This window comes from Apteryx rowi, unplaced genomic scaffold, assembly GCF_003343035.1.
Source record: "Apteryx rowi isolate R43461 unplaced genomic scaffold, aptRow1 scaffold_77, whole genome shotgun sequence".
Lineage (NCBI taxonomy): Eukaryota > Metazoa > Chordata > Aves > Apterygiformes > Apterygidae > Apteryx > Apteryx rowi.
The window spans coordinates 2,655,975-2,683,933 of NW_020451060.1; the positions used below are offsets into that span (position 1 = coordinate 2,655,975).

At 37.6% G+C, this 27,959-nt stretch overlaps 1 protein-coding gene across 1 annotated transcript in view; it reads left to right on the forward strand.

The window, feature by feature from the left end:
• The window catches only part of LRRC2 (leucine rich repeat containing 2), a 49,536-nt gene extending 37,629 nt beyond the window's left edge, over nt 1–11,907 (forward strand). The window contains exons 5-8 of the mRNA XM_026088510.1: nt 6,519–6,664; nt 8,834–8,989; nt 9,997–10,133; nt 11,858–11,907. Coding sequence (XP_025944295.1) covers nt 6,519–6,664; nt 8,834–8,989; nt 9,997–10,133; nt 11,858–11,907 — 489 coding nt within the window. The remainder of the gene's footprint in view (nt 1–6,518; nt 6,665–8,833; nt 8,990–9,996; nt 10,134–11,857) is intronic.
• Nucleotides 11,908–27,959: the final 16,052 nt, after the last annotated feature.

Genomic DNA, 27,959 nt, shown 5'->3' on the forward strand with positions numbered 1-27,959 from the left:
CTGTCCAGTGCCTGTGCCAGATCTTGGCAAATTCCAGGTCAGGGGAATCCTCCCTGTAAGAGGTGTCTTGAAAGCCAAGTTTCATTATAAGTTTTTATAAGTAAGTGTAAGAATAAGTATTCACTCATATTTTTATTAGCACTGACTAATAACAATAATACTTTAATCCATTCCTGAAGGCTACTTGGATGCAGCCTGGCTGGAGCAGTGCAGAATAGCAATGAAGCAGTAGAAACTGCAAGAAGGGTTCTTTAATGCAGCAACAGGTTCTTGGAAAGCAGCCACATGTTGGTTACTACAAACCCCACCCCACCGCAGATGCAATATATGCACCATTCCTCAACTTTCTTGTCCAAGTCAGGGAAAAAGCCTGTCTCCCATATCGGAGTCTTTTAATAATACTAGTTTTATTCCAATTTTTATGTTTGTGTAGCAGAGCAGGACATAAGCCCTCCCACAAATATTGGTACAATGTAGAAAGAAAAGAATCTTTTGGGTTTGAACGAATGAACTCCAACATTTCCTGCTAGGTTGGCAATCGTGTCAAAATATGTACAGAAAAAATACAAGCATGTTTCTAAGAGCATTGTGAGAAAGGAAAAGAGGATGGAGAGAAATTTTGCTGTAATCCTGGCAAGCCACAAAGCTGTGGATTGTCATGTCCAGTTTTTGACAGTGTTGTCAATTGTAGGTTTGTGTACTGTCATGCACATACAGTCTGTGGCATTAACCTCCCCCCACCCCAACCGCATTTTGGTGATGGATATTTTGCAACAGTTTGCTCAAGTAGTTAAGGTCTAATTCCAGACCAGATAYGTCACAGGGTGCAAAACACATCTTTGTTGTGACTTTCCTGAATTTGGGCATTTTCATCATGAAACCCCTGCTTCAGGAATAGATATATCTAATTCTGGCTTGCAGGGTTCTCTTGATTGGTGTCCAGTTGGTGGTATTTGTCAAGCTGCTAATGTTGCCCAGCACCCCAGCAGGCAAGAAACATGCATTTTAGTGAAGTAACTGTGTTACAAGGCAAAATGTTCTACTCCATTTGTAAAGCAAAAAAATGGACAGTCTTATTTCTGATATCACATGAAGCAACTGACAGATCACAAATCACTCCTCAAATCTTTTGACCTCTGCTACTGAAGACAGGAACATTAGTATTCTGCCTCCTACATGATTTTTACCTCTACAAAAATCTCACTAGAGTTAATAAAAATAATGTGTTGGACTTTTTATTTTACAATAAGATTTACTTTTCTGGACAAGCTGGTTTCTGGCTGACATTCCATGAAAGTCTTGTTTTCAAAAGTTTATCAGGCTGCATTTGTTCAGTTTGRTGTAGAAAGCTATTGCTATTGCCCAGCGTCAGTATACATAAGGTGAAGTGTTTTCATCAACATCAATCATCAAAATGTTGCTACTGTAATAGGTTAGAGTCATAGGATCCCTTTCTCAGTTTCACCTGATTGTTTCTTTCTCATAATTTTTCTTGGTATTTATTTTGCTTCTGTCAATATTATGCCATTACCTGGTTCTTTTCTACTGATATTCTCTCTTTAAATACCCTTGTTATCTTTTCCTTTAAAGTGAATGGCTGCTATTTTATCAGTGTAGAACAAACCCGTGATTTAGCATTCTTTATTTTTGTTGTCATCTTTGCTCATAATATCCATTTAGAGAAGCTACAAAATAAAATTTTCATCTCTTTTGGGTGTTTTCCTCTTTTCCCTTCTCCTATATTCCTCCTCTGGCAAATACTGATTTACTCTGGGTTTCTGAATGAGCTCAAACAAACATGCTCATTTTTTTAAAATTAGAACAATAACTTCACAAGCTGCAGTGTATTGTCATGGCAAAACAGGATTGCTGTGTATGTTTAAATCATGACTGGGTCTGCACCGTTTGAATAGCATCTCTCCTTTGGCTGCTGCTGCAACTTGGAGGGGAAATGAAAAAAATTTGTTGGCTTTGTCTCTGTTCTCTTGTGAAAGTGAGCTATTTTTGTCATCTCTCGGCAATGGAACAGAATATATTTCAAAAGAGGTCTTTTGATACCCAGAGGACGCTTTCTACAGTAACACTCTGGAGAGGTTGCTTCATGCCCATGCACTACTGACATTGGTGGTCTAACTAACAGCTTTAATTAAAGACATGAAGAGTACACACCCAAAGTGAGTTCCTGGATCCACTGCAGTTGATGAGACTTCTGTCACTGACTTTGGTAGAGCCTAGTTTTCCCTCCTAATGTGTGTTCTTAATTTTCAAAGTTTGGAGATTTGGAGAAGAGATGACTTTATGATGGCAAAGTGCAATAATATATGCAGACTGCATGTAGCTACAGTAGTAATACAATGAAAATTTTATATAGTTTAATCAACATAAATTTATTTTTTGAGACAGCAGACTTGTTATGGCACCAGCCCAGCAAATCATCAGTCAGGTGCCTAATTTCATGCCTGTGACTCATCTATTGGCTTGGGAAAACTCCTATACTTAAATCTAAACACATGATCCAGTTTCTCAGGGAGTTTAACTGTATGAAGAATAGTCCTGCTCTTACTGCTATGTGGTTCTTCAATCATGTGAATGATCAATACCTGATATTGTTGTGAGTATTGTATGTGCAGCCAGCTTTCTCGTTCTTGGCAGTCCTGATGAAAGGTTTGAGAAAATTGTGAAATTGTTCTTTTCTGTGAATTTCTAATATTTAGATCATCATAACTATAATTACTCTATTACATTTGAAATATTAGGTGTTTAATTGATGGTAATGCTCCAGAGATGAAAGCGGATAAAGTTGAACTAGTAAGTAAACAGTCTGGCATCATAATAACAGTGACTGTGGATTAACTCCACAAAGGTTTAGGATGTGATCATTGCAAAATCAGAATAATGTCATTTGGGTGAAAACCTGCTTCCACGTACGTTGTTTGGACTTACCTTATCATGTTACCACCAACGCAAGTGCTGTGTGAAGTTGCACACTTTTATGCTTGAAAGGTTTTTGTCACAAAATATGTAAAATAGCATTTGGTTACTGAAGGTAAAGGGATGACTAGTTAAATACCTTTGCCCCCTCAGGGTTAAGAGTCTGGTTTGGTAGTTCAGTAGTGGACTGGACTCTAAATATATGTGTATATTTTCAAGAAAGATCTTCTAAAAGCCCCCTTGTAACCTTTCTCTTAATCATACTTTTCTCCAGGAATGTTAATAAAATTAGAGGAGACCTTACATCTACAGCTTTGTGAAAGAAGAGTTAGGGATTTGGTTTGAACATTCGAAACCTAAGGAGACAACTGTTAAGTTTGCTCCTAGGCTGCTCTTTCTGTCAAATACCCCATAGTGCTTTCACCAAGCTACTGAGGTACTGAGTGCCAATCTCCACATTTTGGGAGATGAAATGTACTATAACTACTGTGGTGGTACAAATTTCCTTTGATTTCAATGAGCCTGAAATTTCTGGGCAAAAGCTGGTTTATAATGTACTGATAGGCATTTGTGGGTTAAACTTCTGTATGTCTTGTAATATATTGACTTTGATCAGATGCTATTTCTGTCACAGCATGCTTACATGTAATTGAAAATAACAGAATTTTTGTATAAAAGCTTTGACATGACTTTACGCCTTTTCATTTGTTGATGCTAAGCAGTAGGCAACTCGTGATAAACTTGCATGCAAACTTATCAGTATGTCCCTTCCATGGCAAAAAGCAGAGCAGAAATAAAAACACACCCATTAATCAAACAACTCATTCAGCTCAGGGTGTGGTGTCCTTTTCTTTCAAATGAAACTTTAACTGTCAGAGGGAAAGAGAAGGAGTGGAGTTCTATGATGTTATCTAGGTTATTTCTATGAGTAAAATTATTAAGATAAGCAAAAGGGAGTAGTTTGTCATATAAAGATGACAGCTGCGATTAAACATAAGGACCGCAATAAGTGGGTCCAGGTAACTAGACTATCAAGTGTAGCTATTTGTTGAAATGAAACTTGCATAAAGCCTATATACTGATGGATTGAAAGTCAGATAACAAGGAAAGTAGCAAAAATCAATATCAAGGAAAAATAAATGCTTAGGTGAAAAGATAAGGGAGTCATGCTTGTTTAAAAATGAAATGTTATAAGAGGTGCAAAAATCCATCAGCCCTTCAAAAACAAATAAAATATACAGGGTTTGCTCTAGGAAGTATAATACGTAGATGCTATAATTTCCAATGTGTCCTATATCACAGAGGTTTGTTGGTAACATTTCAGAGACAGATTAAATAAAAACTCCATTTGGTATCAACGTAGTACAGAAAATAGACAGATTTTGTTAAATATTACCCTAAAAGAACAAGCACTGAGGACTTTCAGCCTATGCAATATAATCATGGTTCCATATATTTTGTGGCATACAGGACCAAATTTTGTACCAAGGCAGTTCATCACCTTGTATTTTGTTAGTTCATTTTCATGGGAGTAAAAGTTCCTGAAAAATGTAGGTTTTCATCTAATCAGGTATTAAAACAATCTCTTTTCAAGACTACTTGAAAAATGACATACAATATTGCTATATTGATGCTCCCTTTAATATTTAACACAGCAAAGCGCTTTCGGGAAAACATAAAATCAGTTCCTGCTGTTGAAAAAATGTCATTTTACTACCTAGTGTTAATGTTACCTAGTTGTTCCAGCGTGGCAGGTGACTGACTGGGAAAACAGTTTTTAGAAACTTGGGTGAACAGTGATGTCAATATTCCATGTTGCCTCTTGGTGGTTAGAAACCATGGCTTTTCTTTGGGAATGGTTTGGGAACCTTTTGGGTGGCAACTAAGCACCAGGGCTGTTGTTTTAATTCTGTGCCTTCTGAATCCCTTTTGGGGAGTGTTTGTTTTGCCTTTGATAGAAATACAYTGGGGGTTTAGCAAATTGCTTGAGTGCAGAGAAATTTGAATATTTGCTTGGGATTTTGGAGTTGTGAAAATAAGTTATTTGATGTAAATACAGTGTAAAGATGATGCCAAGTGTTTTCTGCATTCTTTTACTGCTATTATCTATGTAGTCCCTCTGCTCTCCACGTGCAATGGGAAGTTCTGTTTTGTTGGAAGAAGATTCAGTATCTGGAAAATTTACAGAGCAGGACTGTGACTGTTCATTGCTACTAGTCAGTCCTCAAAATGATAAAAAGCTTTGGAAGTGAGAAGTGTCACTATAAAATGTGTGCTTGCCTGTTCTGAATCAGGAGCGAGAGACTTCCACTGTCATGCCTCACCAAAGCCACTTTAATGCAGCAGTGGGCAGATTTCAACATTATATCTTTGACTTGAGAGACTTGTACCTCTATTACGTTTTTGAAAGGCAAACTTAATTGTGTAGTCCTTTCAAATATGATAGCTTCAGTAAATTTCCCTGAACACATTTCCYCAAATTCTAACATCTGGCAGCAATATGAGGTTACATCTGAAAAGAAGACAGGGCTCTGACACAGCACCAAGCTACAAATGGGAGCATTTTAAAAGACAAGGGTCAAATTAAATATCGCAGATGAAATTCTGGCAGCATTGCAGTAAATTAAAGTTTGGCCATAAAATATAAGGGAACCGAACTTTATTCTGAGATAAATCCTCTCAAGGATTCAGAATGTATTTTCTAACATTCTGAATTTTTTGTAATTTATACTGTTGCTTGCATTTTGCTCACTTGGGAAGTTGAAAATGTATTAGCTTTGGAGTTTTGGTTTCTAATTATTCTCTGCATTCTAAAAAACCTTAGGTCAATGACCAGTGAAGTTTTTTGCTACTTTGTATTCAGTATCAGGATCTATAGGGATCAGTTTTGATGCTGACATATGATTAGAAGCTCAAAGACATCATTTTCCTTCTAAAGTACTTTTTTTATTAACATTTCTGCTCCTTTGATGGTCACTTTAGCTAGCTGCATGGTTTTATGAACACTGATAGTGTGAATAATTAATTCAGTACACAGAGCTGTAACAATTATTTTTTTAACAGGTACATTTAAAATTTGTAGTTAACCTTTGTTGCACTAAAGGTTTATTGCTTAAAAATGTAATTCCTTTGGGAAGTATTCAAATAAAAAGCTCTAGTGCACCTTATTATATATTTAGCTTGGAGTATGGAAGATGTATTTTTTAAAATCTTTACTCTGAAAAATATTGAACCAAATTTTCTGTTGGCTTAAATTGGCAGTTTCATTTTGTAAGGGTCACTGAGCAATATATTCTCAGTGCATAACACAAGGTTACAGGTTGTGTATTTTTGATAGGAGTTATAAAATCTCTGATTTTGAGAATAGTAACTTAGCATCTATTAATTATCAAAACCATGCTTTGTCACTTTGGGGCTTAGTTCAGATATTACCTAGGAGGGAAGCGAGCCATTGGCTGGTTCCAATCTTGGTGGCATCTGAAACTGTATTTTTTCCAAGTGGTGTGAGAGGAAAAATAATGTTTGAAGAATGGAACATTTTCCTGTGTTGGCAAAATGTAACTAAAATAAGCATCATTTCTTTCCAGCTAAGTAACCTGAAACAAGTCACAGTTGTGGATGTGTCGGCAAACAAGTTCCCTTCTATTCCAATCTGTGTACTCCGGATGTCTAATTTGCAGTGGTTGGATATTAGCAGCAACAACCTGAAAGATCTCCCACAAGACATAGACAGGTAGTTTATGTTTTAATTCATGGATATGCTCATGAACTAGCAAGAAAACCTAGAAAGCAACAAGCTTCCAAGGGATGCTGTTAATGAAAAGTCACATGAAAAATTTACATCCTGAAATGCATTAGATAGTTTGGAAATAAACTTTACCACTGTTATTACTGGAATAGGTTGGAGAACAAAACCTACATTTTCTAGCTCATTGGCAGATTGCACAGTCAATGCCTCTCCTGTACAGTTAACTAATTACACTTTCTGGTTCATTTGCCATCATATCCAGGTAGTGCTCTTTGGGAAGTACCAGAGCCATGCTCGTCCCCCAGTTTAAGTAAAGAGGACTCTCCACACAGAATTGGCAGCAGCACACCTCTGGAGTGACCTAGATGGGTAGATGAGATAGAGCGAAATGTGAACTAAAGCACATTTACTACTGAAAGATCCTGATAAACTTTGGCAATGAAGCCAAAAAACCTTGATATGATTAAAAAAAACATTTACAATCCTCCCCTCCTATGTAGATGTATATATATACACATGCACTTTGTATTTAGAGATCCACTAGAATTAGTTTCAAAAAGTTTATGCTGATTGCTTTAAAAGGGAGTTGCTAGCCTGGGAAAGCATTTTACTATCCCCAGACCTGTTTACTCACTCTGAATTCCTCTTGTAACTTGGTTTACTAAACTTTAGCCATAAGTAAACCAAAACATGTATTAACTAGTGTTTATAAAAATGAACAAATGAAAAGGATTGTCTATTGATCTGAGAATAGAGATCCCTGAGGTGAAAGAAAGTTCATAGAAACCTCATTCATCCTTCAAATTCGTAAGACCTTTGTGACTGGGCAAGGAGACTTCTCTAGGACATTGTATAATCACAGATGTCTCTGATAGCAGGAATGAAGTCTTAATTTGTATTAGTAATTCAATTGTTCTAGCCATAATAGAGTAAAACTGCCAACTTTTTTCCAGAAAGCTTGATCAAAGATTTAACTAACTTAAAAGAGCTTTTAAAAGGATATTTTTACTTTGTGGAAAGATACCTATTCGACTTAAGGGTCATTTTTTTCCATATAACCTGTAACCTATATAAGTTTCTTTATCTGTAATATATTCCTTTTCTACCTCATCCTCTCCATTTAGAATTACCAATCCCAATATTAAAATATCATAGTCAGACCCCACAACATACATTTTTTTTCCATCTTTTGGTTCCTGAATTTTGAGATCTCTGGTGCTTATGTGGATTCTGAAGACTAGGAAATGTCAGGTTTTCCCCCAGCTGTCCAAACTGAGATTCTCATTCAGCCTCATGATGCCTGCAGTATTGAAGAACTTCAATCATTACCATGAAGTCTGAGATGGTAATAATAATAATAATAATAATAATAATAAAAAAATTGGCAGTGAGCTGAATCCTTACTTAATTTCTCTTCCTGAATTCAAACAAACTATATGGGTCTGCAACACTCTTTTAGCGATAGACCCTTCTGGTCAACAAGAGAAACTTATTTCTTCAATTTGCTATGCTTTTTGTTTCCTATATATGCGAAGGAATAAATGCTCAGCCACAGATTACTATTTCATTAGGAGAAGTCAGGGGAAACAAAGGCAAAAGCAGCCCAACACGTTCCTCCACAAAACTTTGTCATTAAATTGATTTCAGTGGGACAACTTGTGAGAACCATGTGACCAGGATTTGGTCTTTCTTCTGCTCCCCACAGTACTAATTACTAGTGAAAAACAATAGATAGGAATATACTGCCTAGCACAGACATATGTTATACATAGAAAACAGCCATTGGGCAAAATTGTGAGCTGGTGACCAAGTTTTTCATTAGTTTCTCATATACCCGAGGTGAGGCTTTACATCACACTGTGTCAACGTCTTTTGTATGAAAGTGTGCAATAATTTTTTTAATCTTTTGTCTTGGGTGTTCTTCTGAGTACTCGTAACAGGTAGGCTATTAATACCTATGATGTCAAATCATGACTGAAAATGTTCATTAAAGATGATGAAAATGCTTGTGAGAGTGTGGTATGAATAATTCAGGGGAAGCCAAAGATGGAGCATGTTACTGTTTTTCTCCACAAGATTGTTTTGCTGTTTTAGATGGATGCTTCTGACTGAAATAAATACTTTAAACTATCTTTATCTTTTACACTTTTATAGGTTAGATCAACTGCAGACACTTCTCCTACAGAAAAACAAGTTGACTTATCTTCCCCGAGCCCTGGTCAATATGCCAAAACTCAGTTTGCTAGTTGTCAGTGGTGATGACTTGGTTGAGATACCCACAGCCGTCTGTGAGTCAACCACTGGTTTAAAGTAAGTAAAAGTGAGGGAGAAATGAATATGTTAAGAAAAGAGGTAGCTATGCCAAGAAGAAATAGTTTCACAAACAGCTGTTTCTACTGTACCCGGTGGCTAAATTCTGACTGCACTCATACCAGAGCCACTAGAGAGGCAGTAGAGAAACTTTATCATCTCACAGATGTGTCCCATGAGTTTAGTGATTCATGTGTTCTCTGTCATGAAACAGTGTCTTGTTGCATGTAGGAGAACACTACAAGGCCTTTTTGTCTGCATTTACAGCGATCCTATGTTTCTGCAGGTGATATTCAGGTCTTGTATCAAACCATTTGGAACTGACAGAGCAATTCATGAGATTTTAACAAGCCATATGATTAATTGGAACAATTTTCCTATTGGAAGTAACAATCATTTTATTGTTTTTTTTTTCTCTTTAGAGTGATAATACCATCAGAGATTTTTCAGAATTCTGTACACTTAATTTACACATTGTATGAGTTGTTTATATAACCATTAGCTTTTTACTCACAAGAAGCAGCTTTAGGCAATTCACAAATATGGCATAATGCACACCCAAACATCCATTGTAAAAAAGAAGTAACACAACAAAAAAATTGAGATATATATCATCAGCTAAGTGATACTGATAAAATTCCATATTGCTAGGCAATATTGTTATGATGGTGTTCATAACTGATGTGGAATTAGAGTGGTTTGTCAGAAGTTCATAATGAAGAAATATACATACTATTGCAAAGAACAATTTACGTACATAGACTAACAGAAAGAGACAAACTGATCATTTTTATATGGAAAGTGGAGTATAGAGAAGGTGCTATTTGAAATATTTATGTGATTAATAATAGATTGCTCCTAAGGAAGCTATAATACAGAAATTAAGCACATGTTCCTTAAATTTCCCCTTTTGGTTGCTGGAAAAAATTCTAAAGCAACATTCATATTGACCAGTGATGTTCAGAAGCTTGTTGCTTATGTACATGTGTTAATATTTTTCTCTACAGATTCGTAAGTCTTAAAGGTAGCCCAGTTGAAACTATTGTTTGTGAAGACACTCAAGAAATCATAGAAAGTGAACGTGAACGGGAGCAATTTGAGAAAGAATTTATGAAAGCCTATATTGAAGACCTAAAGGGAAGAGGTATGTGTCAGCTTCCAGTAAACTTCCTTCCAGTAAGCTTCCTTTCAGTAAACTATTTTGGATATAAGATGCAGACATACATTGTGCGCATTAGTTTTTAAGAGTACAACAATAGGCCCTTAAACTAAATGTCTCTTATGGTATTAAATAAGATTGAAAATGAAAATTTCAGATGTGTTTTGTTAAAGGTTTGGACCATTACTAGAACACTTGAAACTGAACAAACATATACAAACTTAATAGTGTGCTTGTACAGGCATTAATGTTAATTCGGTGATAATGTATTACAGTGATTAATCATATTCTCCTGACTTGCTTACCTGTCTTGGGATTTGCATTAGTTACTCTTCAGTGATTTTGAATTCCTGCAGAGACTCTTCCCCTCAAGAAGGAACACTGTGTGTATATATAAAATGCCCTTTGCCTTGATACAGTGCTCTTTAATTGATTATCTGTATCAATGTAGTAATTGTTCAACCATTGAAAAATTAGTGTAGTAAAACCATTGCTTTTATCTTCATTGCAGAGTACCTGAAAGCTTATGTATTGCTTTCTTTTACTATTCTATTTTATATGTGGTATAATTAAACAATCTTATACTCTTAAATATGTGGTATAATATGGCAATCTTTTGAGTCTTGTTTAGTAAAATATTATAGGAAACAAAGGAAAAATTCCCTGTGAGTCAAAATACCCATGTACGGTCTGTTTAAATCTCTTTTGAGAGAATGTGCTTTTACGGAATTAATTTTGTGAAGTTTTTTCATTCTTTTCATTATCTGTAAGTGGTCTGTGTAGTAGTCCTACAAAATCTGGTAGCAGAGAAATGTGAAGAAAGACCGCAGGATGTGATTGTGGGTGGCTGAACACTGGACCGAGTTGCCTGGAGAGGATGTGGAGTCTTCATCCTTGGAGATATTCAAAGCCTGACTGGACTTGGTCATGGGTGACCTGCTCTAGGTGGCCCTGCTTGAGCAGGGGGCTTGGGCCAAACGATCTCCAGATGTGCCTTCCAACCCCAGCTATTTTCTGGTTTTGTGGTGCGGCTGTAAAAAAGATCTTGTGTTCTGATTTTTGTTCCTTAGTTGAACATTTGATTATTTAAGCCATCTGCTTCTAAAGTCAAGTCTACTATAAAAGGAAAAGTTCCAGATTCTGGTAACAGTAGCCACAGTGGTGAAAACAGGAAGAGAGAGAATGGAGAAAATCTGAGATTGTAATTTGGCTTTAGAGATATGCATGAAATGTGAGGTGGTGGAGTTTATTTATGTGCTTGTAAAATATAGAGTCCCAGGTTATGGCTGCCAGGCTGCATGAAAACCCCAGTTGGCAATGACAAGTGTATGGCAACTTTATATGCCTTTGGGGCAAAGCAGTTCAGAGAATGTGATACACTTTCCTGTCTTTCTAGACTAAACTTTTCTCTGTGCTTTTTATAAGGCTGTTTGGATCATTAATTCCTCTTGGATTTTCTGCCTCTGAGCTCTTGTGATACAGATTATGCTGATAGTAGCTTCTGAAAACTAGATCGAGAAGRAAGTAGCTGCTGTATAATATGGACGAACAGAATATCTGAAAGCTAGCACAAAAATCTCTTCTAGCACAAAAATCACTTGGACGGTACCTTTGAAACAAAACCAGACCCAGATGTTTCTAGCCAAAGACTCCATTTATTTGTACTTGTTTATATAGCTGAAATCTGATATGTATTTTTTCTCTTACAGATTCTGCTCCTTCTTACACTACGAAAGTATTACTCAGTCTTCAGCTCTGAAGATCCAAAATCTCTAAATCATTAGTGGATATCAGAATAATTCTATTGTTATCTACTTGAGTAGAAAACACTGAAGCCATAAACTGATGGAAGCACTTCAAAATAATCATGGAATTTTTCATTTTTTGCTATAATTGCTCCCAGTAACTACAGATAAAGTAAAGAATAGTAGAGCCTTCATAAGATGCTGTTTCACCTTTTAAATCAACATATTTATTTTCAAGTCCACAGCAACAGGCACTGAGTTATACATAGTCCTGTTAAAAGCAAATATTCATAGTAATAAAGTTTGTATGTGCATAGTTGCCTGCAGGATCAAGACACAATATGTAGTAGTTGAAGCAGTGGAACATAAATGATCTTAAAAAAGATTTGATGTTGTAAGAAGGGAAGAATTAATTTAGCAAATGCGTGTGATCTATTGTTAAGACCAAATAAGTCATCAATTTTTTGCAGCATTTAAAAGGTAAACAGGCATACGGTTGTTTGTGTTTACTTTCTGTTCTTCAAGCATGCTGTCTTCCTTGGGATTTTCAGTTTAGATAATTTTCAGTAACTTCCTATATAGTACCTGTGGAAATTCTGCTGTTTTTTTTTCAAGCATATTCTAAACATTTAAGTGATCACAAATCAGGTAAAAAGGTGACTCTCTTCTAATCAGGCTGATAATATCGCAGTGAGTTTAGTAAGCATTTAAGGAAAAAAATGTCTGAGCAAGTAACGTCTGGAAACTGGTGAAAAAGATCTTCTCCTAATAGTTCCAAATTATGGGACTTTGTGGACATTTATGTGGTTGGAAATTTCCAAGTTTTATAAGAATGAATTTGCTGGATATAAAGTTATTTTGCTTCCTGTTTAATAATCTGTTTATATATAATTATGTAAGTCTATATACTGTAGAGTTTCAGGAATTTAGTTTTACAAATTTTTTATTTAATAAATCAATACTTTTTAATCTAAAAGGACCTGAGACTTTGAGAATTTAGACTGTCAATTTAAATAATCTGAAACTTATATGAATACAGTTAGGGGAAATGACGTGTAATGAAAAAGGTAAGATATAAATGCGACTTATACCCAAACTTGTGCAGTAGAATTCCACTTAAAAGCAAGTCATATTTAAAAAACGAAACAAAACAAAGGACTTTTCGCTCTTCCTTTCATATAAAAAATACTGCTTTTGATGCTTTCTTTCCTTTTTAACTTTTTAGCATTATTTCTTTTGAAAGAAGAGAACTTGTAAACATGAGGAGTGTTATTTATTCTATTCATACTCCTGCAGTCATATTGCTATACAGAATGAAACTTTCCAGATTTTGTCTCTAAGTGTTTGTGTTGATTTTTAGTAAGTCTTGGAGCAGTGAGAAAGTTCCAAAAAAATTGCAAGAAAACTAATGCTATGTCACATTTTTTGAAGAGGGATAGGGATGGTTCAGGTAATTTATAGACCTATCAAGTTGACATTGATCTGAAACAGAACAATGGCCCATCTGAAATGGGTTTTTATTAAGAAAGAATTGAAGTATGATAAAATAGTATCAATCAAAGTGGGAATATAGAAAACAGTTTATCTGAAACTTCCCTACCAATCTTTCTTTTAATGAAATTATAAATTTGGTTTATTAGCTACTGGTATTGATGCAATAAACTACTGTAAGACATCTGATTTGGCATTGCCTGATATTCTGATTAGGAAATGAAAGTAATGTGCTATGTTTAATTTTGTATCAGTTTAAGTCTGACTTATAAGGCTGAAAAGAGTTGGCATCCTAACTGAGTACGGTGTTTCTAGAGATTCTTTATCCCGTTCAGTTTTTATCAATGATCTGGAAGAAAGGATGCAAAATTGTAAGCAAACAATTCTATTTCTGGACTGCTAATGTATTCTAATATGATCTACTGAAAATCATAGAAATGGAGAACATCAGCTATATTTACAGAATGGAGATGTCCATTCGGAGAGCTTGTAACTCTAAAAAGAATATAGGTCCAAAAATCATCAGCTAAACTTGAGTTTCCAGTGCAAATTCTAGAGTCAAAATTGCTGAATGCGTAGACAGAAGGTACATGAATAAAGAAATCGTATTACTACCTTTTAGCACTGCCCTAAATCTCACTTGGAAGTCTGTCTCACTTCTGCTCTTCACAGATAAGAAGGATGCAGATAAATTGGAGAACGTTCAGAAAAAAGCCAATGGAATGAATAGAAAACATGCATTGTAAGTCCACCGAGCATTTAACAAGTCCATTTGTTTAGTTTATCAATGAAAAATCACAGCCATGAAATAAACTTTTTTTTTTTACTGCAGCAGACAAACATAACAGGGCAGAAGACCAAAACTTATATTTACACAATTCAGACTAGAAACAAGATGCCTATTTTTCAGTAAAAGTGACCATTGAGACAACTCATCAAAGGCTGTGGTATGTTTATGATAGATTCTCCATCACTAGCAATCTTTAAGTCCAGGTTAATGTTTTCCTTAAAAATTTGCTGCAAGAATTAAGTCATGGAAATTCTAAGTTCGGTATATACAGGGGATCAAGGCTAATGTTCCCCAAGCTGACTTTGGGCTTCTGTGAATCTGTTTTTATTATTTTATAGAATATTACTACCTATATTTTTATACATAGAAAAAAGGATTATTTTTTTGTCACAGAATTTGTCAAGTAGCTGTGTCTAATGGGAAGATGGTAGTCACATACAACTGTCTCCATTACACCTAAGAAGTCCAGTGGGTAATGTCAGATAAAATAGAAACTTGCACTAATTTTAACATACCTGTGGGTGAGTACTACCTCGATTTCCTGTACAGCAAAAATATTGTAAAAACATATATCTTGCAGGCTGTTAAATATAATTTTATTGGTGTCAATCTATCTCAGCATAAAATGCATGTGTCAGAAGATACTACATCTTGAWTTTGTTCTAATTTTATTGGTTTTCCATCCAGTTCAGTGTAATAGTAATTTTACTTTGAACTATGATATTTCACTTAAGTTACGCTTCTAGAGAAGAAAATTGTGTTACTGGCAGGTTGCATGTATTCCTTTTTAATTCTTGAAAGTGAGTAATTTTGTCAGTGGAAGGAATTCTGACATGCTAATGGCAATTATTTATGCTATTTTCAAGCTACTTATGTCAGCTACTTAGGTATCTAGAGGAAGACACTGTGTGTGTTCTTCTGAATTGCAAGATCAACCTGCATGTGTTGTGTACAGCATTTTTATTGGCTGTGACTAGCCACCAAATATTATATTTCCCCAAATTTAGCATCTTTCTTCTGCTTGGCAAGTAGCTAATACTCAGAATTGGCAAGAATGGAAGCAATTATAATATGCATCATAGAATGATCACTGGTTGCAATGTTCAAAAGTAAATCAGATAATTAGTTTTTATTGTGTTGCTTTTCCTAGTTTTGAATTGTTCTGGCCTTGTTTTTAAGGGCAGCTGAGTAAGAAAGATAAACTTATAATGAAAGCAAATAATGTGAAATTTAATTACTCAGGACCTAGGAATAATGTAGTCTTGCATCAGATTCCTTTAGAAAGATCAGTGAACACAGGACAACATATCCCTTATTTTCCCTTGAAAATCTAGGTACTACCTGAGTAGTTTTACTGTGTTCATTTTCTGCAGAGGAAACAATCAGCAAAATAGTAGACAGGGAATACTCTTCTCTTGATGACATGGCTTCATTTCAGTATAGACTAGGTCCTACTCCATGGAGGATGGGAGGTGGTTGAAAAGTAGTTTTTCTGATTTTAAGACCTTGGCTGAACTAGTACTAATACAAAGAAGAGCTGTAATTCAGCATAACTCTGATTATGTGCCTCTTAGATAACGCTGCTAGGGCTGGGGGTTTGGGCAGTTCGTAAAGAGTCTCCACTGCCTCTTCGTCAGCAGAATCTTTTACTTGGGCTGATTCCAGCTGTATTATATTCCTACAGCTCTCCCTTTCCCTCACTCCATTAACAGGTATGGGTATTGCTCAGGGTAAATAAGGCATATCCATGGGAATTTCTTCCTATGCTGACTGGTGTTAATGTGAAAGGATCATTACAATCCTTTACCTCCCTCTCTGGCACCTTTTGTTTTTGTGTTACCGACTGTAACATGATTACATGAGTTTTGGCAAAATGCTTGCTTCTAAGATGCATTTTATATCTAAAAAGCAATTATATCTGAAACATTGCTTCTGCTATATTCAGATCTTATATTTCCCATTAATGCTTGCATTCTTTTTCTAAAAATCAGCAAAATAAATTAGCTGTCAAAGCATGGTGATAGATCTCTAAGGAAGAATATCAGTTTAGAGAATGAAAATCCAGTCTTAGGTATTTACAAGAGCAGTGTTTGAATCTAGACTTGCATTTACAACATTACATTGTTTAAATTTGTCCAGATCAGTTGAGGCTTGGTCAACCTTTGTCCCTGTGTATTGTGTATTGTCATAAAATGATATGAGGAAAAAAACATGTTACACTGAAGGGCCTTAATCTGATAAATCCATGTGTTGCCCTGTTGGAGTGAGGGAGGGGACCCCGGAGTAACGATGAGTCTCAATATGAGTATGGTCGTTCTCCCTTTATTAGAGCTTACACAAAGTATATATATCGTCAAGCAATACRCATGCGYTAGCAATAGTTACRTGATTGGTTACAGTTTCTGTCCCTACGTATAAAGCGGGTACATGATTGGTGCAAGGTTGCTGACTGCGCTCCATCGACATTTATGGAACCTAGTTCCGTCCAGACTTGTTTACCAGTTTCATGAATACCTTCTTTTGTGGTGCTCAAGGCCGCTATACGGCCACGTTCAGCAGGCCTCAGCAGGTTCGCTTGCCTTGGCCTACATAARGCCGCTTTCAGCRGGYTCGCTGGCCTTGGCCTAGATGCCTTCCTCTACCCTGAAGACGGGATTGCTCATCCCAAGCAGAGCATGCCCGCTCTCAATTAACCATTCCTCCACATTGCCCCTTAGAGGTACTGAAGCTGCAGTCTGCCTGGGATGTGTCAGATCTGTTGTGTGTGCACTTTTTACTGTGTTTTGCACAGAGGAACACCAGGATGTGTTTTTTTCAGACTTCCTACAGGTTTATGAATGGCATGAAAGGTGGCTCAATATTTCTTTCTTATTCTATGTTTGCTGGTTTCAAATCTGCAATGGTATGTCACCTTTGTTATCTGTATAACTTTCTGCTAAAAGAAATATTTGAAAATAAGTTGCTCCCAACTCCTTTGTGACACTATGCCGGCCCCAGGGAGGTGGGAGCAGGTGAGCTGTATGCTCTGAGTGCACTTAGCAGAGGTGAATTCAGTGTGCAGACACTGGCCACTGCAAGCATCATGTATAGCACCCCAGATAACTAAAGAAAATTGACTTTTTGATTATTTAAGTAAATTTGGTTTTTGTTTTTACATTTTACAAGGGTTTATATTTCCAAGGTTCATATCTCTATAGCTGTGGGAGCTGTTTTTCTAAGAAAAGGTTGGTATTTTTAGGGAGCCCATGATTTCAGGAATGAGGGTTTAAAGAAAGCAAGTATTTTAATTGCAATAAAATGACCATTGACAAAACTATGATATTGTTGACACTGACTGGGATATATCTGCTTTTATGCCACAAGTAGAATTTGAACTTTTTGGAAGATCTTGCTGTAGGAAAGCTTCTGGCCAGATGTTCTGTAGTTTCTCTTTTCCYATACTTTCATTTTGCTTTTGCTTTGCCATACAGGTTACTCCTTCCTCTTAGATTCAACAACACAGCTTTACTCACTAATATACTTCTGAGTCTAAAGTAAGGTTATGTTGTGTAGAGCCAACCTATCTGGAGCTTTCAGGGTAAAAAGGAAAGACATCAGGATTCTGTTAGGCCTATCTTTTCCTTTCCTACTGCTTCTTTGTTTTGCAGTCCCTTATTTATCTAACAATTGAAAATTTAAAGATGTTTGACCTTAAATTTGCAAGAATTTGTTGCTTAACTGGTACTGAAAATCAACTGCTAAACTGGAATGTCCCCAAATCAGCTGAAGTAATTAGCATTTGGCACATGCTATGTGTTTAACAGGTGTTGGTGTGATAGTTAAAGTACTTAACAGAGAAATATTATATCCTGACAGAGGGAATTCATTTACGTTCCTTTTCTTTCCTGCCTGTCTGTCACTTGATGTTCTAGGTATGATGTTAAATTAACACTCCAGTATTTGCTATTTAACCATTGCTTGGTCTGTTAAGTACATATATCACGTTTCCTCCCAAGGCATTTCACAAACTGTGTGTTTGGATTGCCTCATCAATCACTGAAATTTTGTATTTCACCCCAACTGTAGCAGTAAATACTCAGCTTGCAATGTTGGTGTATTATGAACCTGAAAAGAATGATACAGTTGAAAGCACTAGAGGGATTTTAGATTTTTAAGTTGACAGACTTATTTAGTCTTGATACATTGAAATATAGCAGAAGATTGCCAGACTTGAACAGGGAAAGAAAGTGTGATGAATAGAAATTAGCAGCATTTGCCATGTCACCACTGTACAGCTGGGCACAGCTGCAAGGAGAATGATCTGATTTAATTTTTCTAGCCAGCCACTGGGGTTAGTGTTGATCATCTTACGGAGGTGTCCTGAGAGCTGGTTTGCCTCATGTGGCTAATTCCAACTGTTCAGTTTGAGCACCACTGAAATGTCATTTGCACAGCCTGGGTACAGGTTCACCAGGGCAGGTTTAATGGGAGAGCACTGCCTGCTGTCTTGTCAACTATGGTCACTGAAGTACATCTTTGGCTCCCTAAGTCTCTCATCTGAGCGTAAATCTAGGGGAACAGACTGAATATCTCTATAACGTGATATGTGTTCAGGAGAACTAGACTGAAATAATATCTTGTCATAAATGAACACTATCTGACATTCATCATCATTTGTGCTTATTACAAGCTATTTCAATAAATGCAGTGATTTGCTCTGTGCTCTGTACTGCTGACATCAGTATCACTGTACTGTGTGTCAGATCTTCAGATTAATGGTTGTGAGCACAAAGAAAATCCAGGAGGAATTTGCAATAATGTTGTTGTAATGTGCTCTTGTGGTAACATTTCAGGCCTCAGCTGTGTACCTCATGATGCTGCATGGAGAGAAGGACTGTATATTTGTGAAGCCATGGTGGTGAATCTCATGTGTGTTGTGTCCCCTTCCCAGTAGTTCTGTGTTTCCTGCTAAGGTGTGATCTCTGGATGACATGAATCATCTTACTTGCTATCAGCCCAGACAAGTGGAAAGAGTGTTGTGGAAAGAGTGTTGTAAGTGTTCAAAGTGCTGTATTTAACAGTACTTGCCTCTTGTTATTTAGTACTACAGGACTTTTCAGTAAAGGTAGCAAATGAATATCTAAACGGACACATGGTTTGATTGTTTGCTTGAAGGTTATAACTTTTATTAGAGTTTGTGGCTTTTGGTAAAAACAAAACCTTTTGGATGTGATTAAAATCCAATTTGAAATTTGAGAAGCACTGACAGACTCAGGTCAGTAAGTAAAGTCACTTTAAATTTAAAAGACTATGTGAAGAGAAGAACAATTTCAAAGGGAATTTCTGAAGGCATTAATAAGCTATCCTGGTCATAGTTTGGCAGTCATTCCTTTTCGTGGCCATGTCAGCATAATTAGCTCTTCATATTGCTTTCTGCCCTCTCAGGGAGCTGATATGCGTTAAGGATTTTTCTGGTTTATTATTGATTTGGATCAGTTCCTCACTCTGTTCCACTGTATAAACTCTCAGAAGGGGGCTGAGAATTGCATTTCCCTGAAAAGAAACTTCACCGTGACCCCTGAAAATAAATGTTCACCAAAATGCAGCCTTGCAGTGTTAGCAGGCAGGGCGTAGAGTTCCAGGTTATATAGTTAGACTTGGCTCCTGGAGTTGTGAGATCTCTTTAAAATCAATATAACAGATAAGCAAGGGAAGTGCTGCTCTGAACTATCAGAATAATGACTGTAATTAGCACCTTGATAATATGGGAATAGAAGTTAACTCTGGAAAACAAAGTTTCAGCCACATCTGTGGTACTTGTGTCTTGTGATGCATTCTGGAAATTATCTCTCATGCTCTGTGCAATTTTTAATTTCAAGAACTTTCATATCTGGTTGGTTGTTTTTCTTCCTTTCCTCACAAGTTCACAGTCAATTCCTTATGACCTTTTTAAAACCATATACAAAATAGTAATAATAAAAAAACCCCAGCCACCAAGGCAGGCTAATCACTGTCTTGAGCAATGATAGCTCTGAATAGAGTGCTTAGACGCCTCCTTATGCTTGCTTAAGAGGAAGATGAACTCATTTCTGGAGCAGTTTTCCAACAGACTCTTCAGTYTAATCAAAACTGATTTTGTAGATGATGTGTGGGGAAAACTGGCGAATGCTTTTGTGTCCTTGCCATTTTTCTGATGAGCTGAAGTCTTAAATTGTAAGCACAGCATCAAGGTTCAGCTGATTGGAAGGAAACAATGATATGCACTTCCAAATCACATTTCAGTGAGTTTCTGCAATCCAAAGTGAAAGGGTTATTACTGTTTTTTAAGATCTTCCAATTTTACACTATTTCTCTCCTGTTTTATTTTCTAAATCTCTTAAGACACAAAATGAAGTATTTGCAGGACAAATGTTGGGACTGGAGGGAGAAGCCTGAGGTTTTGGGAGAGGAAAATCCTCCAAAAAGATAACATATTTGGGGGAAAAAAAGTGGGGCTTTTTGAATGAAATAAGTTGCCTTGTATTATTTGGAAGGTATGAATGAAAGGCACACTTCCATATTATGGAAAGGTTTTAATTTATATAGAAACATTCTATGGATCTAATGCTTTGAAATTTTCATTGTGTTTTGTGGGCAACAGTGGTTTTAGATGGCTGTAAATGTTAGAAATAATTGCTGTGTGATATGTAAGAGGGGAGTTTGGGGAAGCATCAGAAACGTCTTTATCCAGAATTATCMTTTCAGCTCAAAATATATTGTGACTTCCAGCATCTGTAGTTGGCACTGTTTCCTTTTTCTGTCTCCTTGGATATAATTTCCTTGGATAGGTGGGAAAAATGGGCCACTCATTCTGATACAAGAGTAGATTGTGCTGAGATCTATTGCCTGAAAAATGCTGGAAGGCTCCTGGATTTGTGACCTCTCATTCTTATTAAGGTTGCAAAGACTCTGATACATAAATAGTTGTGTTCCTCCAAGGCCAAAGGGTTTTCAACCCATACTACCTCAAAAGGCTTTTTAATTTAGAAGGTGCACTGGAATTTGGGAACGACTTATGCACTTCTTTTCTCCCTGTAATGGCTCAGGCAAAGTTGTCCAATTTCTATTTAGAAATGGCTTATTTTTCTAGCTCTCTGTCTTAATTTCTGACATAGGGCATTATAAAATGAGAGTGCAATTTATGTTTTTTTAATCTACTAGCAGAAGTATTTTTTATAAAACGCAGGCTAGATGGGCTATTTTATTTTGAAGCTGTGGTGGCTATTTCAGTCAAGATCAATCACTGTCAAACAGCTTTATCAGATATTCTTTTTCTTAGTTTCACCTTCTCTGCATGCCTCAGTGCCACATTCCTCCCATACTATTTTATTTCTTGCATATTGTGTAGCTTTAAAATACCCTTGAATTTAAGAAAGATAATCTTGTTTTTGTTTTGAGTACCTTAATTTTTCATCTCTAAGCTGCCACACCAGCTCAATTTCAAGAACAAAACTCAAGATAAAACTATTGCTTTAACAGCTCCCTGGACAAGTGTGTTTCTTGTTCAGTCTGACAAACAGTGTGCTGGAAGTGCTGGATGCAGCAACAACTGCAGCAAAATGTAACATATAGTTAACTAAWTTAGAATTTGATTTTTATCTGGCTATTTCTGTAGGTAAAATCTCAGCACCTGTTGGCAAATAGTAGGGAATGATTTTTTAGCAAAAGCACTGTGATGTTGCGACAGTAGAGGCTGTAGGAGCTGTGCGGTTTTGAGGACACAGTTTTTCACAGTTGCATAGGTTGTCACTTTCTCACAAAAGTGTTTGCCATCTGCTCTAGTGATACTTGAATTCTATGTTCAGCACAAAAAGCTTTTAACTTTGTTTCTTAATGCTCTATAAATAAAAACCCACCTTCAGAGATGTATGAGCTCTGCTTTCTGAGGTTTTAAACAGCTTTTTAGCCTGGAAGGCTGTTACCTGTTCTTCATTCATGTCTCTTCAAAATAGAAATTAGCCATCTATCTTTCAAGAAATTTTTATAATAAATAGTAGTACAGTTTGGGCAGCAGGAAGGGAAATCTATCCTGAAAGAGAGGTTCCATCTTTATGGAAAGGAGATTTCTATTTGAATTTCACAGCAAGCTGTGCTTGTATGTGGAAGATGCGGAAACTGGTCCTGTCAGCATAAATTTCCATGGGTCAGCATAGCTCTTCTGTCTCTTGGAAAATGAATAGCACCTTTACCACTATAGCTGTGCTGAAAGCATGTGGACAGAGTGAGGAGCACTAACAATGTTTCCAGCTCAGCGGGATGCAGATTGCTCTCAAATCTGGTCCCCATACCTTGCTCTGACCCCTGCGTTGTCTTGGGAGGCCAGTATACCTGTCATAGCCACCTTCCCCACCTTTACAAAGAAGAACTCAAGCCCTCCTGTTAATCCTAAACTTCCTATTTTATCCTGCTTGTCTGGACTCTGCAGCAGACACAGGAAGCAGCACCGGCTGGGAAGAGCAGGTTGCTGACACACCAGTTCATTGGCGTTTCATGCCCATTAGTTGCTTGCCTGGAAAATAGAGGTATGCCCCAGGCCTATATGCAACTGCAGCTCCCACTGGAAAGTGGCTTGTGCATCATGAATGATATGTACCACAGCTTGCCTTATCCTTGGAATTTGCATTAGAGGTTAGAGGTTCCAAATATGTGGTGTGTACTTTATTCCTTATTTCACGACTATTTGAGAGAGGTTTTGATCAAATTATGAGGTTTAATACACTGTAGAATGGAGATATTTTCCTCTCCAGTATTTCTGCTGCTGAAGATTACATTTTAATTTAAGGCCGTGTCGTGCTCTAAATGCAGAAAAGCTTAACAGAAGGGAGCACAGTGATTACTCCAATTCCATGTAATTCATGCTTTGGACATTAGTGGCACTTTGCCAATGGAGAAAGATCTACAAGTTATAGTAGAAATTGTCAGGAAATTACATATAGTCATATACATTATTTTGCGTTTACAAGCCTTAGGCTAGACGCTAGTCTTCATTTTAATGTCTGTCCAGATTAGTTTTTATTCACATTTTTTAATCAAGTGTTTGTAGTATAACTCATGAAGGGAGAAGACTGCAGCAGTGAATACACTGTATTGATTGAAAGGTATTATTTGGTAGCATAAATAACAGTTTAAGATGAAGCATCCATCATTGTGAAACACACTGTCAAATGCATTATGTGGGTGGATATGCAGGGCTTTTTCCTAGGATTTGCTTATAAAATGACAAAATAAAAATTAAGTGCAAATTCACGGTATCATGGTTACATTGCATGCAACTCATCAGAAGAACTCATCAGACAAATATCTCACTTTCCCTCTAGCTTGCGCATTTCCAGTATTATCTCCATCAATCATACAGAGTAACATCTTTTGATTTATAAGATACGAATATGCTGCAAGCTTTAGGGTGTTCCTGGGTTCCTAGTGGCTGTAACTCCTCACATAAGTATCCTGTGACTGATTTTCTGGTCAAATTACCCTACAGACCCACTGTCCTACAAATGCATAGCCTCTGTGTTTTCTTATTTCTGCTGAGTATCTCATGCTGCTGATAAAAGACTGGAAGTACTAATCATGGTGACTTTGCTTCCATAAGATCTTTGAAACTTGCTGGCTTCACTGCAAAGCTGAGACTTCTGGTTTTAAAAGTGACTCCCTTTCCCTTCCCCCCAAATTAACCCTCAAAAACTAYGTGAACAGTTTTGCAGGCATTGTAGCATGGTAGTACAAAGGCAGGGGACTACAGCATGCTAATTATTGTAGCTATGTAGGATGTAGCTTGATTTGTCAGGGGTGTATAAGTTTCATGGGGTCATCCTATTGCTTTCCTTGGCAGTTTTAAAAAATTTAGATTAATATTTTCTTTTTCAATGATGCTTTTTAGAGCAGATCCATTTCCATTTTGTCATAAAAGGAACTGGCTAGGTTTGCAGAATATTTCAGCATATTTTTAGCAGTTTTAAAAATCCAGTATTTACTTTTGTCATTTGTGTTGAAAATGTAGATCTCACTTATAAAAGAAAGTATAATATGATTTATTAATAATATTATATTATTAATATATTTGGTAAAGACAAATTCTGTAGATACAAAAAGAAAGCAGTCAGAGAACTGGAGGAACTGGGAGAGTGGCAGAAACAATGTCCTACTTATCTGAAATCACAGTTGCCATTTTCTACTTTGACTGGCTAGTGGAAGACTGTTTCTTAGAGTGCTTTTTTTTTTTTTTTTTAAGACAGTATAGGTGTTGATGCCAAATGCTAATGGAGATTTTTTGCAGTATCCCATGAGAGGTCATCTCAAACTTCTAAGTCATTAAGGAAAATGTGCTTGTGAAGTTTGAACTACATGCTCTATCTCATTTCTAGACTTGATTACTTCTTCTTAACTGAGCATTGAAAAAGTGCTGCTTATTGAGCATTTTGAAAGATTTGTGGCATTTGTGGCATCTTTAAAAATTTTTAAATTGCTTCCACTATATTTATAAAATTATTCAGATTTATAATGAAGTGTACATAATATTATGCTAACATATTAGTGTCCATACTTCTTAATCAGAATGTCTTTTGTTGCAGGAGGGCTAGTATAAGTCTTATTGTTTAAAAATTGTTTTGTCAGTGTGCCTTCTGGTGGATATGACATTTTTTCCACAGTCAGTGAACATGTCTTCCTCAGCCTAGCAGAATGTAAGCTAACTTAACATCTTAGTGCATTGACACAATTCAACAGACAGAAAATCTACGCTTTTAATGTTCTTCTCTCTACTTCTGCAGTCTTTGACAAATGTTTTCAGATTTATTCTTTTAATGTTTACCTACTGTGCTCCTTATTACTACAATGACATGTTTTTCCTTTTACCTGGAACTGATCAGTGATTTAAAGCGTCTCTTGGTCACACTGTAGCATATTTTCTTAGTGAGAGTTTCTTTCATACTGCATATGTTAACTTTTTAAGATAAGTGAGTCTCTACTGCTCTGTACAATGCCAGATACATAAAATCTAAGTTTGACAAGAACTTACTGTGCATATTATGGATTATGAATATCCATCATTTTTGTATTCACTTGTAATTACAGAGGAAGAATCCAGAGGTAAATTTTTTTTCCCATCTTTTCTTTAAGAAACAGCAAAGTAAGCTATCATAAGTTGTTTTAAAAATTGAGAGAAGTGCATCCCATCTTGCCTTGTTTGCTATTTCTATAACACCTACAATTTTTGCGCTACAGGCAGCATGGCATTTTGACATGTGGAAGGTATATCCTTCAAGTCCAGGCCTACATCACTTGAGGCAAATACTCATAATGATATACATACTGGTTCTCATGGGGGACTTTAACCATCGTTATATCTGCTGGAGGAACAACACAGCAAGGCACAAGCAATCCAGGAGGTTCCTGGAGAGCACTGATGACAACTTCCTGACACAGATGATGGAGGGACCAACGAGGAGAGGTGCACTGCTGGACCTTGTACTAACAAACAAGGAAGGACTGGTTGGAGATGTGAAAGCTGGGGGCAGCTTTGGCTGCAGTGACCATGAGATGGTGGAGTTCAGGATCCTGCGAGGAAGAAGCAGGGCAAAAGATATGATCACAACACTGGACTTCAGGAGAGCAACTTTGGCCTGTGCAGGGACCTTCTTGGAAGAATCCCATGGGATAGGGCCCTAGAAGGAAGAGGAGTCCAAGCGAGATGGTTAATATTCCAGGATCACTTCCTCCAAGCTCAAGATTGGTGCCTCCCAATGAGCAGGAAGTCGAGCAAAGGGGGCAGGAGACCTGCATGGATGAACAAGGAGCTTCTGGCAAAACTTAAGAAGGAAGTTCACAGAAAATGGAAGGAGGGACAGGCCACTTGGGAACATTATAGGAACATTGTCAGAGTATGCAGGGATGTGACTAGGAAGGCAAAGGCTCATTTGGAATTGAATCTGGCAAGAGATGTCAAGGACAGCAAGAAGGGCTTCTTTAAATTCATCAGTAACAAAAGGAAGAGTAGGGAGAATGTGGGCCCACTGCTGAATGGGGCAATGGCCCTGGTGACAAATGATACAGAGTAGGCAGAAATACTGAATGCCTTCTTTGCTTCAGTCTTTACTGCTAAGACCAGCCCTCAGGAATCCCAGACCCTAGAGACCATGGAGAAAGTCTGGAGAAAGGAAGGTAATGGGATGCACCCGTCAGTGCTGAGGGCACTGGCCGACATCATTGCTAGGTCACTCTCAAACATCTTTGAAAAGACATGGAGAACAGGAGAGGTGCCTGAAGACTGGAAGAAAGCCAGTGTCACCCCAGTCTTCAAAAAGGGCAAGAAGGAGGACCCAGGGAACTACAGGCCACTCAGCCTCACCTCCATCCCTGGAAAGGTGATGGAGCAGCTCATCCCGGAGGCCATCTCCAAGCATGTGGAGGACAAGAAAGTGATCAGGAGTAGTCAGCATGGCTTCACCAAGGGGAAATCATGCTTAACCAATCTGATAGCCTTCTCTGATGGAATGACTGCCTGGGTAGATGAGGGGAGAGCAGTGGATGTTGTCTACCTAGACTTCAGCAAGGCTTTTGACACTGTCTCCCATAACATCCTCATAGACAAGCTCAGGAAATGTGGGCTGGATGAGTGGACAGTGAGGTGGATTGAGAACTGGCTGAATGGCAGAGCTCAGAGAGTTGTGATCAGCGGCACAGAGTCTAGCTGGAAGCCTGTAGCTAGCGGTGTCCCCCAGGGGTCCGTACTGGGTCCAGTCTTGTTCAACTTCTTCATCAATGACCTGGATGAAGGGACAGAGTGCACCCTCAGCAAGTTTGCTGACGATACAAAACTGGGAGGAGTGGCCGATACACCAGGGCTGTGCTGCCATTCAGAGAGACCTGGACAGGCTGGAGAGGTGGACGGAGAGGAACCTTATGAAGTTCAGCAAAGGGAATTGCACAGTCCTTCATGTAGGGAGGAATAACCCCATGCACCAGKACAGGTTGGGGGCTGACCTGCTGGAAAGCAGCTCTGCAGAGAAGGACCTGGGAGAGCTGGTGGACACCAAGTTAAGCATGAGGCAGCAATGTGCCCTTGTGGCCAAGAAGGCCAGTGGTATCATGGGTTGCATTAGGAAGAGCATTGCTAGCAGGTGGAGGGAGGTGATCCTCTCCCTCTACTCAGCCCTAGTGAGGCCACATCTGGAGTACTGTGTCCAGTTCTGGGCTCCCCAATACAAGAGAGACATGGAGTTACTGGAGTGAGTCCAGTGGAGGGCTACTAAGAAGATGAAGGGACTGGAGCATCTCTCTTATGAGGAAAGGCTGAGAGAGCTGGGCCTGTTTAGCCTGGAGAACAGAAGACTGAGGGGGGATCTTATAAATGTGTAAAAGTATCTGAAGGGGATGTAGAGAGGATGGGACCAGACTCTTTTCAGTGGTGCCCAGTGATAGGACGCGAGGCAACGGGCACAAACTGAAACACAGGAAGTTCCCTCCAAACATGAGGAAAAACTTTACTGTGAGGGTAATGATCTTGATTTAACTGGCAATAAAAATACTTGAGTTAGGAAAGATCTGAGGGATCTTACATCCCTCTGCTTTCACAGAAGGAAAGCTCCTTCCATTTTGCATGGTGTTGAAACGCTCCATACAGCCCTGTAGGAGTCCTACAAGGCAGCTTTAACAAGCACACATGGAGCGGCATACTGTACTGGTGTCACTGCCTCTGATGCTGGAGCTATCAGTATTGCACTGTGATATTCAATACTCTGCCTTGCCGTCATTTGGATTTAAGCTAGT